The sequence below is a fragment of the Acinonyx jubatus genome, chromosome B3 (assembly GCF_027475565.1).
Source record: "Acinonyx jubatus isolate Ajub_Pintada_27869175 chromosome B3, VMU_Ajub_asm_v1.0, whole genome shotgun sequence".
In the NCBI taxonomy this organism is placed as follows: Eukaryota; Metazoa; Chordata; class Mammalia; order Carnivora; family Felidae; genus Acinonyx; species Acinonyx jubatus.
The window spans coordinates 17,403,925-17,418,585 of record NC_069386.1 but is presented as its reverse complement, the minus strand read 5'-3'; the positions used below and the strand labels follow the sequence as shown (position 1 = coordinate 17,418,585).

The following is a 14,661-nucleotide window of genomic DNA, read 5'->3' as shown; positions in this document are numbered from 1 at the left end:
GACCTTCGGTCAGTTGCTTTATCTCCTGAGGGCTTCATTTCCCCATCTATAAATTGGGGTGTTAACATCACCCTCACCAGTGATTCTGAGATTAAGCGAGCTGGTGTATGTAATCTGCATAGCACCACGTCTGGCCAAAGTAGGTGCTTACTCAAGGTTAGTTCCCACCCTCCCAGTGTCCCTCTCTAGTGCTAGCCCTCAAGTACAAAGATCCTGGCGGCTGCTGAGCTGCATTCCCCACGAATGTTTTTGTCTCCAGGGTAAATAGACTCAGTTTAGGTCCACGAATGCACCTTTAGCTCTTTGTGGACTCTCCACTTTGCTGCAGGAGAAGAGATTTCCCTCTGAGTCAGTGATCCTCCTAGTTGTTTACCAAATGCGGGAAAAAAAAAATCTATCCCTCTCTCCTGTGAAGAGCTTGGGGCCTGCAGTCAGAGCATTGCATGTCTTAAGTTGAGTATTCACATGATGGGGTCTGCCTGCATAAATAGAAACATCCTTCTTACTAGTCATCAAGTTTTCTGTTCAAGAACTATTACACATTTCACAAATCCAAGGGGACAGCCTCAGTCAGATAAGAGTCTGCCAGCTGTAGCTCTGGCTGTGTCTATTGACAGCTGGATTGGCGCTGTGGACTCAGTGGTTTCCCCCGGAAATGCTCAGGAGGGCCCAAGCGCAGCCTTCTGCTCTGGACCTTGGCAGGGCTTGAGGGTGGTTGATCTTATGACTGAGGTTTTTCAATTAATGACCTTGCTCAGTATGAGATATTAAAGGTTGCGTTTTTGTTTTTGTTTTTAACCCAGTACCACATGTTAACGGCTCAAGAGATTTAGGAATATTAAACACTTCCTCTCAGCTCCAAGATGACAACTGATAAATATATAACCGTAAGATACTGAAAACAACAAAGAACGGGAGGAGAAATCTGAGCCCTGGGAGATTAATAAATAATAAGGAGTGAATGCAGTCAAGCACAGATCCCCAGCGGGGCCCATTACTTGGGCTCCTGCATAAAGCCAGGAGAGGCAAGCATGGCTCCTATAATTCTGTTAACACTAACAACTAGTCCTTAAATGCTCTCAGATGCATATAACAGGGGTATTTATATTCTCTTAGCAAGCAGAGTGTTGTTCCAGAATTGTGAACAGTGGTTTAATTTGGAAAATTGGGTAATCTAATCACTAGCTTTTCAACTGCCTTTGTACCTACTCCCTAAGGCAGCCTCCTATACCGTGTGGATCTGTGGTTCTCGATCTGCATCACCCTGAGCCCTCATGTTCCATGGAGGGTCTTTTGGAGGAAGCTGGGTGGGCACAGCTGAGTGAGCTTCTAGACCCTCTCCATCTGCTTCAGTAAGACAGTATGCAAAACAATCTGGAACAAAAGGATTTTTTTGTTGTTGTTTTTTGTGTTGTTTTTGTTTTTGTTTTTTTGCTTCAAAAGAGAAACTTGAAACTCACTGGTCCCATGATGTTTACATCCTCTTATAAATTACTTTTCCACTCACTGGTATGTTTCTGAAATGTTACTTTGTTAATGTACTAGGTAGAGTTCAGTCATTGTATGAATAAACCACAATATATTCATTCCGCTTCTGGTGGTTATTTAGATGATTCCCCCTTTTTCACCATTTCAAATAATGCTTCAGTGAAGTTGAGGGCATTTTTGGTATCAACAGTGATAGATGGTGAACTCCAAGTTGGTCAAGAAGGGAAGGGACAGCAGGAGGGGCCGACTGGATAGTGAGAATGGGGAGAGTGGATAGAGGGCTAGAAATTGCTTGGACGTGATGAAGGCAGGACCAGATAAGCTATGATAAGGCCCCGAGTCTGATGAGGGACACAATGTGGCATGTAAAAAGCATTTAAAAATTAAGGTAAATTGAATAGGACTGAATTAAATTAAACTAAATTTAATTTTACTGAATCAATGAGATGCTAACCTTGCACATTTTTAACATCATGGTTCCCTTTTCCTTCCCTCACCACAATGTTAAACCAGCATATGGTTTTTAGAAGTTTCATGAACATCAAATATAAATTAGACCAAGGATTGAGTTTCTGAAGTGAATAATGAATAATAAATGGTTGCTTATATTAGTATCTCACACAGAAAAATGTTGAGGTTACGAAGATTTTTGTGAAATTCGGATCCCCTTAAGCTCTCAGGATCCACTTTCTTGATATTGTGAGCATTTTTGCTCTCAGGAAATTTTGCTTCCTGTCTCCAAAGGCAAAAGGCAACATACAGAACTTTCAGAACATGTAATTATTCATATGAATTGAAAATAATTTTGATAGGGGTGTCTGGGTGGTTCAGTCCATTGAGCATCTGGCTCTTGATTTCGGCTCAGGTCATGATCTCCTGGTTCGTGGAATCGAGCCCCTTGTTGGGCTCTGTGCTGACAGCATGGAGCCTGCTTAGGATTCTCTCTCAAGCTTTCTATCTGCCCCTCCCCCACTCATGTTCCATCTGTCTCTCTCTCAAAATAAATAAATAAACATTAAAAAAAAAAGAAAAAGAAAAAGGGGTGCCTGGTGGCTCAGTTGGTTGAGCATCTGACTTTGACTCAGGTCTTGATCTCACAGTTGGTGAGTTTGAGCCCTGCATCAGGGTCTGCGCTGGCAGCTCGGAGCCTGTTTGGGATTCTCTCTCTTCCTCTCTCTCTCTCTCTGCCTCTCTCTCTCTCTCCCCTCCCCAAATAAATAAATAAGTAAAAAGAAAAGGAATCATTTTGATAGACGTATATCTTTTACATTGCCTTATATCATAATATTGAGTGGAAACAAAATATGAAATCTTTTTGAATTTGAATTTGAATAAATCTAAAGTACTGTGAGTTAAAAGTCTTTGTAACAATATGAGTTAAATCTTTTCTAGCATCACAGGGTGCTCTCCTCGATGGTGGATCCTGAAGATCGTTAAGCAGGAGAAAACACAAAGTAAACATGATTCAGTTTGCAATTGGGATGGGCAGATTTTCCTCTCTTCCTCTCTTCAAATTCCTGAACATGTGATGCTTTGACTATCCCTGTGGCTCCAATGGCTCCAATTGTCCTTACTTTTTGGAGTGTGCATTATTGGAAAGCATTTCAAGCCAGATCTTCGGGCCAAATTGAGGATAATGACTAATTGGGGTGTTGCCAAAACTACTTGTTCCATTTATTTACATCCTGTAATAAGGAAAGTAGTTTTAAAACAAAGGATATTGTTCGCATTTACAAATATGAAATTCTGATTGTTTTAACACAACAATAAAAGTTATTGCTAGCAATCTTGGTTTGGAATAGCCCCTATCATAAGAAGTCTAGAGCTAATACCTCAGCTGATTTTAACATATGATCAATGAGATGAGAGTCTAGAATCCACCCTGATTACCAACTGACAAATGCATTCAGCTGGTCATCAGAGGACCAAGTCCCTATGGCTTTGCTGCCTCACTGCTTGGTCTGGACTAGGAAGTTCTGATGGTGTGGCTTTATCTCCTAGCCAGCTCCCACGGATTAGTCATAGCTCCTGGAGGCTGAATGAATCGGCACCTCTGGGGAGTGTGCAGGCATCAGTTAGTGATGTCTGCCAACAAGCACCAGGGCAGGGAGGACGGGCAGTGTTCTCGCCCTGGGAGGGAGTCCGAGTATCAAAGTCAGAATCTTATCTCCATTTTCTCTCAGCCATGAGGTATCTTGGGCAAGATATCACCTGCTCCTCAACCTCAGCTCTCTCGTCTACAAAACACGGGCAACAAAAATTGTTAAGAAAATTAAAATTGATACTACACCTGAGAAAGAAATCTTAACTGCTGTTAATATGTCTTGGCCTATCCCAGTCTGGTGTTTCTCCTTTAACTCATGGTATTTTAGTATTTCTGTCACCCTTTTGGCAATTAATTGCAAACCACCTGCCACCTGGTGTTAGTGCACTGTAGGACATCAGGTTCAGTTCCTGTCCCTTTCTGTACTGCCCACCCTTTCTGGTCCTGGCCTCTCTCGTCATAGGTGATCGGTAAGGGTCTGTTTACTGAATGAATGTGAACCTGTTACTAATAGCATTTTTAAAAACTTTAAATGTTGTCGGATGAGTAGTAACTTTATTTTCTCTTTTATTCTTTATGTTATATCTTTTTTATTTGGAGAGATGTGTTTTGTATTTTATTTTGGGAGGATTGTTACTATTTATATTCATGGGATCATAGGGTTTTTTTTTTTTTCTCTCTCTCAAAGAATTTTCAATTGGGCTTTATTTTTAAGGAACTGAGCTCTTTTCTGTGTTCAGATAGCCCCATGGGCCAGTTGAAGAAGGCGCAGGGAGGTGGGCTTGGTAGATCAGGCACTGGGGAGGCTACTGACATCTCGGCAAGGGCCCCCTTTGGGCTGAGCTGGGGCAGGGGGCTGGGCTCGCCCACTTCCTGTGCAGAGCACTGGCACTTTTTAACCCACCTCCTTCCTTCTTGAAACCCTCCTCCGCTCGCCAACCGCCCCCCCCCTCCACCCCCCGCCCATCCTCAGCTGACACTGCACTCACAGCAACATAGACTTAAATGATTTACTTAGTGATCTGCCCTGGCCACAGCTTCGAGCCATCCGGACTCAGCCTTCAGGGCTTTCTCTGTCCACAGCCCAATGCTTTTAAAATCTAGGTCTCCTGGGGCCCCTGGGTGGCGCAGTCGGTTAAGCGTCCGACTTCAGCCAGGTCACGATCTCGCGGTCCGTGAGTTCGAGCCCCGCGTCAGGCTCTGGGCTGATGGCTCGGAGCCTGGAGCCTGTTTCCGATTCTGTGTCTCCCTCTCTCTCTGCCCCTCCCCCGTTCATGCTCTGTCTCTCCCTGTCCCAAAAATAAATAAAAACGTTGAAAAAAAAAATTAAAATCTAGGTCTCCTGAGAATTGACTGTGCTTCCACACAAATCATATTGTCTAGCTTGCTAGAAAGTTCCTTGGCTTTCTGCTTATCGCTCCAAGAACAGTTAGTTCCCTATTGCTGCCGCCAAGCGTGTAAACAATCCTGTTTCTTCTTTCCCGGGTGACAGGCGCATCACATCGTGCTGAGCAGAAACCCCTCTCAAGAAGAGGCAGCAGTCTCTGCACATTTGGTCGCCCGCGCTGCCGTCGCTTCCGGGGGGATTGAACACCACGGTGAGCGCAAACCTTCTGTGGGCGTCGCACCTTGCCTGCGCCCTGCCCGTCCCTCACACAGGTCTGTGAACCAGCTGCCTTTAGGATGGGTGAACAGGTGGATGGACCTGTGACACAGGCCCCCTGGAGAGCTTTGGCGGTTTTATGTGGTGGTCCTGAGCTGTGCCCCTGTGTTACTTTCACCAGAGTTCTCTGCTTTCTGTCCTGTTTAGCTTTTCTCTAACCTTTTACTTTCAAATACGGGAATCTTCATGCAAGCAGAGCTGTGAAGAGCCCCCAGAGAATCCACGCTGGGCTTACAGGGAAATCTGCTCCACTTTCAGAGGTGATCTATTTTTAAAGATTGCTGTGGAGCTACTGTGGCAACAGATAGATCAGGCCTGTTGGAACCCCAGCCTACAGACTTTCACAGGACAGAGCTTTCAATCAGGATGAACTTTACATGGTTTCAGGAGTCCAAGAGGAAATTGCCATTTATGAGTCATATGGTTTTTCTTAGCCCCATGTGATAGGTAGAGCGGTGAGCTTGGGGAGTTCTTTAATCTGACATTCCAGACTCAGAGCATACAGTATGCCTCTAGTGATGGGGAACATGCATTCTGGTGGCTTATTTTTGGTCAGAATATTCAGAAACAGAGTATAACTCATAAAGGAGACCTAGGGGTATATTGCAAAATATCAGGTAAAAAATAATGATCTACTATAGTAAAATAAGGTCCAACGTGCCAGCAAGCCTAAAATGGAGATCCAGAATAGTTGGGATTCAGGGGGCAGAGCTGGGCTAGAAGGCAGAGGCTTCTAGCTGGAGGGTAGGCGGAGATGAAGGGAATACCAAAATGAGCAGCCTGGTGTGTAGAGATTTCTGGGCCAGGCAGGGGCTCCAGTCAGGGAGGAACTGGTGAAGGGGATATCAGGGTTTATCCATCTGTCCATCCTACCTTACAGACCCCTCATTCTGGCTTCCTGGAGCTTTGAGCACCTTTTTGGAGCTGGAGCAACGTATCTACGGATAGAGAAGGCAGGCAAACTTTCTGATCCTCTCTTTTTGGAACACACCATATATAACAATCGGCTTCAAAACCTTCAAAGGGTCAACAGTTTTTTGACCAGCTTTCTGGTGCTTAACATTACTTTATTTTTTTTTTTCAAATTTTTTATGTTGTTTTTTTTTTTCCTTTGAGAGACAGAGGGAGAGCAAGCACAAGTATGGGAGGGGCAGAGAGAGAGGGAAACATGGAATCATAGCAGGCTCCAGGCTCTGAGCTGTCAGCACAGAGTCCAACACGGGGCTCAAACTCAAAACCGTGAGATCATGACCTGAGCCAAAGTCCAGCACTCAACCAACTGAGCCATCCAGGCACCCCAACATTCCTTTAATAGGGGAAGAGAATCTTCCATTCCCAACTATTAAGACAGTTAAGATGCAAACACACATTTGATGGAAATTCCTATGCTGGCAGGAGCCACAAATCTAAGTGCCTATAGGAACCACACAAGCAGTGTGAGCAAAATAGATAGCTATTACGATACAGTAGGAGCAGCAAGCCTAATCAGAAATGGCAGCTACTGTTGGTCGTAATACGAGAGAGACAACACAAAGTGTGAGGACTGTGGCAAACTGGAGAATCCCATGTGTTATTGAAAGTGAGCAGCTGTTACAGCTCCAGCCCGTTACTGTCATGTAGAAGGCAGGCTTAGAGGGCAGATCTGTTTTTCAAGAGAAGGCAGAAATCTAGGTTTTTCTGTGTAATTGTTGGTAACCAACTCAAACATGTTTCAGGCTCTGATCAGGCAAAGCAAGTGTGAGGGCAAAACACATGTAACTTCTGACCTGGAGAGCGTGCGTATAATGAATGGTTGTCAGAACCTTCCTGTTTTCCTCAGGCTCATGGGTTAAGACAACTGGAGGGTTCTGAGCATTTAAACTGATGAGGTGGGGGTGGCGGGAGTCTATTCCCTAGAGAATACCAAACAGCTAGAGGAAACTAAGGCCCAGAGAAAAGAGGAAGAGTTTCCAGCTCAGGAAACTAAGGCCTCTTTGCCTAGAGGGATTCTGGTTCACCAGCATCTCAGCTAGTTAGTAAATGTATGGATTGGGTGAGGACCATAGAAATTGTGTCCTGAAATGTTTTTTTTTTTCCTGTAGCTGCAAAGTTAGGCCACTCTGTTTTGCATGGTTTACAGAATCAGAGAATCCAAATACACACACACACACACACACACACACACACACATATATTACATTTTTTAGTCTAAATATAGCATGGGTACTATAAATTGAGAATGACAATAATACCTACTTGATACATTTAATAAGATCTGTGAGACTTAGATGACCTCACACAGTAATAATAGTAATAATAGCTAATGCTTACACAGTGCATACTGGCATGGTTCTAATCAGTTACACTTCTTTAAAAAAATTATTTATTTATTTTGCAAGACAGGGACAGAGCATGAGTCGGGGAAGCGCAGAGAGAGAGGGGGAGAGAGAATCCCAAGCAGGCTCCATGCGGCCAGCACAGAGCTGGACTTGGGGCTCGATCCCATAAACCATGAGATCATGACCCAAGCCGAAACCAAGAGTCAGATGCTTAACCGACTGAGCCACCCAGGCACCCCTAACCCCTAATTGAGTTACATTTATTAACTCAATTAATCCTCACAACATTGTGAGGTTGATGTAAGTATTTCCAGTTTCTGATGGAGAAACGGAGAGATTAAGTAATTGCCCCAAGAGCACATATCCAGGGAGTAGCAGATTTGAACCTAGGCTCTTGACCTCCATGTTACATTGTAAGGACTGACACTGCACATGCTCCCTTTTCTTCCTTGCCCCTCCCCACTTAGGCCTACGGAAGAGCCTATGGCATTTGGGACAGAGGACATGGGAAGAGCGGAGGCACCCAGAAAGATGGATTTGGAGAGCCAGTGGGAAGGGGCCAGTCCAGGAGTACGCACAGGCTTTTAGCACCTCCCCTCTGCCTCTGGTGGCCTGAACCCCACAAACTGACTTGCCGGTCAGAATTTGAAATATAGGAAGAGTGTAAAGATGGAAGAAAAGTTCCCCCCAGGAGCAGGGAGATACAATTGAAGATGCAATACAGATTAGGGAAGGGGGTTACTTCTGCTTGAGCTTTAGGGGATTGGTTGCTAGAAACATAGGGCGCAGAGCCTCAGGAGCTCAGAGGCAGCAGGAATCATGGTAAGAGTAATGTTAGTGACAACAGTAGTGGGAATTGAGCTTGCCTTGTGTGCAGGTGCTGGAACTCTCATACACGTGCTCATTTAATCCTTTTAATAAGCCTGAAGGCGGGATGTGACCTCCGATTCTGCAAATGAGCTAACACAGCCAGCTCTCCATACCTGCAAATTTCATCAGTCTCTATTCTCTGAACTCATTGCTCTACCCAGAAAGACCACAGCCCCTATCACTCTGTGGGGTGCTCCTAGACACGCCCTTCTCTAATCAGAGGAGACTTGAAATGGCCATCACCTTGATGCCTTTAGGAAGAAAGTTTACCGCAGCCTTAAAGGGGAGTCAGCGCTAAGTGGGGTTGGCAGTGGAACTGCAGGATCAGAACAGCTGCTTGTCAGGCAACACCATGAAGCCCTAGGACAGGTGCAGAGACGAGCACCCGCCCTGGTCTCTAAGTCCTCAAAAGACCATCTAAATGGGCACATCAGGAATGAATACAAGCACGGAGAAACCCCAAGCTATTCCTAATGTGTTAACCTGTTTGTAAACTGCTGTCAGAATCCTTGTTCTCTCGGTGGCAAAACGTGCAAAAGGCCGTGGAGAGTGAACTGACCATTCGGCATTTTGAGACACAGAGTTTGTTCTGGCTTTTACCCACGGTGCCTAAGTGCAGTGTGGGCTGAGGGGGCCCATGTTACATGAATGGAACCAGCTTCCCTTTGGAAGCAGGAGTGAACTGGTCCCCACCCAGCCAGGAGCCACAGTCCCACTGTCTTTCAGGGTGCCTGGTTCTCATGTCATCTCTGTTACCCCCTCTCAGTCCAGTCCCCCCACAGTGGGAAAGAAGGGAACCCACCCAGGGCTGGGGGTTCCCCAGGCCTCTGCTGCCTCTAGCAAGAAGAAAGAAAGGGGAGCATTTGGTACTCATCTTGTCTGACAAGTAAGGGGATACCAATCCCCCCCAAATACACACACACACACACACACACACACACACACACACACACACTGGCTGGCTTTCACCCAGGGTGGCAGGACTGTGACCTGGACATTAGTCACTTTTAGTTCAGAAATCCCAGCCAGATCCCCTGGGAGCAAACCCACATGGTCTACCAAATGCTAAAGAAATCCACATGCATGGGGACCACAGCTCTGCTTTCCTGTGCTTAAACCTGTCTGTGCAGAGCACGCTTTTTTTTTTTTTTTTTTTTAAAGAATCATTAATGAGAAACATTTCTCATCTGGGGATTCTCCGTAGCCTGCTTGCTAAATGCCCATGGAAGGCATTGCCCTCTGACAAACGAAACGCCACTGGCCAAGAAGCTAGCGTGTTTCAGGCTCCATGCTCCAGCTAATCCCTTTGCTCTGTGCCTTTCCTGCATTCCTTATGCAGACAAAACTGCCCTAGAAGTCACGAAGGATTGCGATTGCATAAGGACTTCCAATTCAGGCTCCTGGAATGTCACTAACCTGAGCCTGGCCCGCTTCCCGGAGCAGCCATAGACAAACTTGGTATTAACAGCTCTCCCAACCCTGCGAAGTGTTCAGGGCATTGGCCTTGTGTTTATAACTCTTCTCCTAAAGGATATTAAAATGAAATGGGTGGAAGCCAAGTACATTTCGGTGTAAACCTTTGAGAGGCAGAGCCTGCTGAGCACAGGCGGCCTTGTTTGGAAGTGGCTCCGTCTGCAGCCTGGGCTCTGTAGGGTCCGGACACAGCACAGTGGAAGGGGTTCTGTCCCACTAGAGTCTCAGGGGCAGGGGGTGGGATTCCTGGCCATATGAATCAGACTCATGAGCATGGGGTGCATTCCCAAGATACAATTCCCCATGCGCAAATATGTCCATCTTCCTGCTGCCCCCTTGTGCTAGGCTCTCCCCACATTTGCACAGTAGACATAAAATATACAAGTGTCTGAAGCTGGGCACTGTATCTTGATGCAGTCTCCTGTTTTATCCACCTACCTGATCCTCCGTTTTCTCGACTCTTCCTCCTGTGGCCCACCTTGTCAGCCTGCCCCTCTGCTGGGTCCCACCCCACCTGCAGCCCACTCCCTGCCCCGCATTCCTGGGTTATGGATGCCCCTTGGGCCCTGTGTGTCCCGCAGAGACAAGAAGTCAGACAGGCTCTAGAATACACATATGCCCAGTGCCAGTGGACTCCTGATAGGTAACATGGCCACCCGAGAGTAGCCACAGTCAGGTGTCCTTCATCTTCCCGTGGTCCCCCTCGGCAGCCCCTGCTGTCGCCCTTGCCCCACCTCCAACCAGAGGCCTCCAAAGTGGGGTTTGGGGTGCAGCCCTGCTGATGGAAATGGGTGTAAACCACAGCTGGCCACACCCACCCACTCTCTCCCATCCTCCTCAGCCTCCCTAGTCGCCCTCAAGCCCCGTGTGCTCCGACAGACCCTTCGTCAGTCCGATGCAGAGTCCATTTCTTGTTACAAAATGCGCAGCCAGCCTGATCCTGGCCTGCCTTGAGCTCCATAAGCAGGTATCAGCATCCACGCCTGCTGTGTGCTCTAAAGGAAGGGGAAGCTGCAGAAAGAAAGTGGTGGGTAAGGACAGAGCAGAACCCTTATCCTGTTTCCCACCATCATTAGTAGGGCCCTTTCTCAGAAACCTCTGGAAGGCACCTCAGAGCACATGCCATCCAAAGGTCTGAGGTCCAGGACATGTCCAGACTCATTCTGCAAGCTAGGGACAAAGCAAGGCTTAGACAGAGGCCAGACACTGCCTACTTAACCACGGCCCCAGAACTGGAGAGTGAGTGGCATTGTCCCCAGAGGTCCAGGGAGCCCAGAGGACAGACAGGTGGGGGCTGCAGGGTTGGCAGAGGATCAGAAGAGATGGCCTCTTCCTCTCTCCAAGTCCATGCTGTTGGTCTCTCTTCCCAAAGAGACAACCTTGCGCACACTGAAACCTCATCAAGCTTTGCTTACAAACTGCCTTCCATCTTTGTGTCTGAGAACAAAGTCTATGGCGTCATTCCTCTGCTAGGAAAGATGAAGTACGTGCCTCTGTGATATACAGTTTTTCACTCCTATACTGGCTAATAATTTGTGTGCAGAACTTCTCAGAAATGCCTATGTTTTTAATACCCTGACTTGGCTTCAAAAAGGGTTTTTAGGGCAGCTTATGGAAAATAAATACTTCAACCAAGACAAGTAACTGGGGCTAGAAGCTGCTGGATACCTGACCACTACTGGGTGGGACAGTGAGTGGTGGGGAGGTAGAGATGGGGTCAGCTTCCTGGTGGTAAGGATATTGGAGGCAGGCAGATCCCCATGGTGACGGAGCCCTTTACTGGGCCCATAGGTGCCTGGCACTGTGCAGGCACTTCATGTTTGCTCTCCCACGGAAGCCCCGCCCAGCCTGCCGCCATCTTGGTCACCTCACACTACTAAGGCAGACCTTCTCCTCAGAATGACCTTGGACTTCCTGGGGATCATATGGCTACTGAGCAGCAGGTCTGCTGCTCCAAGAAGCCATGTCCAGGGCCTGTGGAAGTGTTCTTCCAAGAGAGAGTCTTTAGTGTGGACCACAGAAGGCCTTGAGGTGAGGAGAGAGCATGACTTGGGCTTCATGTGTCCTCAGGCCACCCTTCCCACCTCCCACCCCTCAGGGCTGGGAGGTAGCCTCAGGGCAGCTGCCTGTGCAGAGACCAAGGCAGCCCCAACAGCCCCAACAGGACCCCAAATTGGTCCAGTCTGTTTGTTTGCTGGGTGATGGAGCTCCTCTGGGTTAACGCCAGGCTACATTCCCTGCGGTCCTTAATACTTTTGCAGTTAGTACAGAGTACAGACTATTTTCCAAGACTGTTACAAAAGATAATTGTCACATTGTACATGCAGGCCTCCCTCTTAATGAAAGCTGTCCTCACTGTTCAGCTCTTGCCTTAGGACAGCCTCAAGAAAATGAGCCCAGGGTGACTGGAATTTGTTTTAATTAAAAGCCTCCTAACCTCCAGCGTGTCAAACTGTAACCCCGCATTCCTCTTGCTCTTTGAATGAAGCCTGGTTTTCTTTTGCCTGTATAAGAACACAGAGACAGAACAGAGTCCTACAGGGCCTCTGGGAGACATTGAGTCCCCTGCCCAGCAGGCAGGCCACACTTCCTCCCTCGCTCTAACCCACAGACAGCCTGAACATTGTGTTGGGGTGGAAACGGGAGAAGACTCGTGGCCTTGGAACACCTGTGCCACCAGGGCTCAGATTTACAAGTTAAGTCATGCTTCTGTGCTTTAGAAAATGACCTCATCTTCTGCCAAGGCCACCGGCATCAGGTTGCAGATGATTCTAGAAGAGGTTTTTAAAATTGGGGGCGGCCACTGTGAGAGAGCTGCAAATCGCTGGCTTTCTGAAAATCCGGCTTCAGGGCACGAGGCCCACGCTGGGACATGGCATCTCCCCACCCTGCTCGATCTTCGATCTCTCTGGAAATCCTGCTGTCACTCGTCCCCCAGGAGAAGAAACTCTGCTCATCAGGGAGTCACTCCTTAGCTGTAGTGACAGGATAGATTTGCTCTCCTCTCAAAGATCATGCGGTTCACAGTTCAGAAAGCTAACGTGGGGGTCGGAGGGGTGAGAGAACTACATCAGGATCTTGTAGTAAAGGGAGTTTTCCTATATCCCAGGTAAATATAAAAGTAGTTTCAAATTTATAGACTGGGAAGGCACCCACAGTGGATGCCCTACCCCTTCCTCTGTTCCTGAGTTGCAAGGCTGTTGTGATCTACAAGGCCACTGACATGATGCCTGATGTGTGACAACTTCTCTGTGACAATGGCAGTTGGGGAACCCTTCCCCCCCCGCTCCTCCCCTTGGACTAGAGGCCTTGCAGGAACAGAAATGGGAAAAACCTGGACCTTTAGAGAAGCTGAGGACTCCGAAATACAGGAAGGGCAGCAGCAACCTCAGAGGGCAGATTTCCAGGCAGAGTCCGCCTCTGACATCCCCAGCTGAACACCTCGCTTTCGTTCGCTAGTAACCACACTGCCTTCATTTCAGTAATACGTTCCTTCTCCCTCCACCCCTCCCTTCCTTCTTCTCTCACTTTCATCCCCTCTTCCAGAGACCTATATGTGCTAACAAGCATCCTCTTTGGGGAAATATGAATACATCTCCCTGAGGTAGAGGTTGAGCCATTTATGCACTAGTTTGCGTTAGACCAGGCAGCTCCCTCTCTCCCAGCATCTCTGTGAGATCAACTACACTAAGGGAAAGGAGCATGTGGCACTCAGGTCTAGGAAGCCAGCTGAAAACGGGGTATTTTAGGGAAGGCAGTCGGTCAGCGTGTGACTGCTGGGGGAAGGGATACTGAGAGGTGGGAGGACATTACAGGAAAGGGGCCAGAAAGGAATCAAGCACAGCTGTGTCCTCCTATGTCCAGTTCCTTACCAGGAAGGGGAGGGAAATGTTTCCCATCCCTTTTGCCTCCTCCTGTATCTGAGCATGGTACCACTTCTGCCAAAGCCCAGGCTCTGAAACTCAGTCCCTCCTTGTTCAGCCCCAACTCCTTCCTACGCTCTTTATATCTGCCAGTCTTCATAGTAAGAGCTCATCTCAGGAGAACAAGGCTGAGACTCAGAAAGATCTCTACCTTTTTTTTTTTTTTACTTTTTTTTAGTTTATTAGTTTGAGAGGAGCGCATGTGAGCAGGGGAGGGGCAGAGAGAGAGGGAGAAAGAGAATCCCAAGCGGGCTCAATGCAGAGCCAGACATGGGTCTCAATCTCATGAACCACAAGATCATGACCTGAGCTCAAATCAAGAGTTGACGCTTAACCAACTAAGCCACCCAGGTGCCCCAAAAAAGAACTCTTAAAGGCTCAGTTACATTCTTTGGTTAATTCCCAATTAGACAGAAAATTAAAATATCAGGAGTACTCCGCTCCGGAATATCGTTGTTAATTTTTAGACATGGAATGTTCATCTCTGTTATGCTTTTAAAATCAACAAAATAAATGCCACATCATCCCCACTAATTTGCTGTCATCAGATTATCAAAGTAGCCAAAATTAACGCTTAGTTTGAGCATTAAATCTGTAATGCTTTCTCCCATGAGTCAGCTACTAGTAAAGAGATTTTCTGCTTGGTAGAATTTTCTCCTACCAAGAGAAAATTCTGAGTAAATACTCTAGAAATCATCCCCCTGCTGGTCTAACAGACCCTCACTGAAAGAAAGGAACAGGGGGCTCCAGTTCAATTAACTTCTGTCTATAGCTACAAACTCTGGGGGCAGCTAGGACTGAAATCAGAGGCATCACCTCACAGCAGAATTCCTGCTTCGGTCTGGCAACTGCCTAGGCTCCAAGCAAAGTAAATCTTGCAGA

At 47.1% G+C, this 14,661-nt stretch overlaps 1 protein-coding gene across 10 annotated transcripts in view; it reads left to right on the top strand.

Moving 5' to 3' along the window:
• Positions 1-14,661, top strand: part of TTC23 (tetratricopeptide repeat domain 23) — a 104,808-nt gene that overhangs the window by 65,638 nt on the left and 24,509 nt on the right. For all 10 annotated transcript variants that reach the window (XR_008299003.1, XR_008299004.1, XM_015069016.3 and 7 more), the window contains one exon: positions 5,025-5,130. Coding sequence is in view for 8 of the 10 variants with exons in the window: in XM_015069016.3 (XP_014924502.1) it covers positions 5,025-5,130 (106 nt within the window). In the remaining 2 variants the exon portion in view is untranslated. The remainder of the gene's footprint in view (positions 1-5,024; positions 5,131-14,661) is intronic.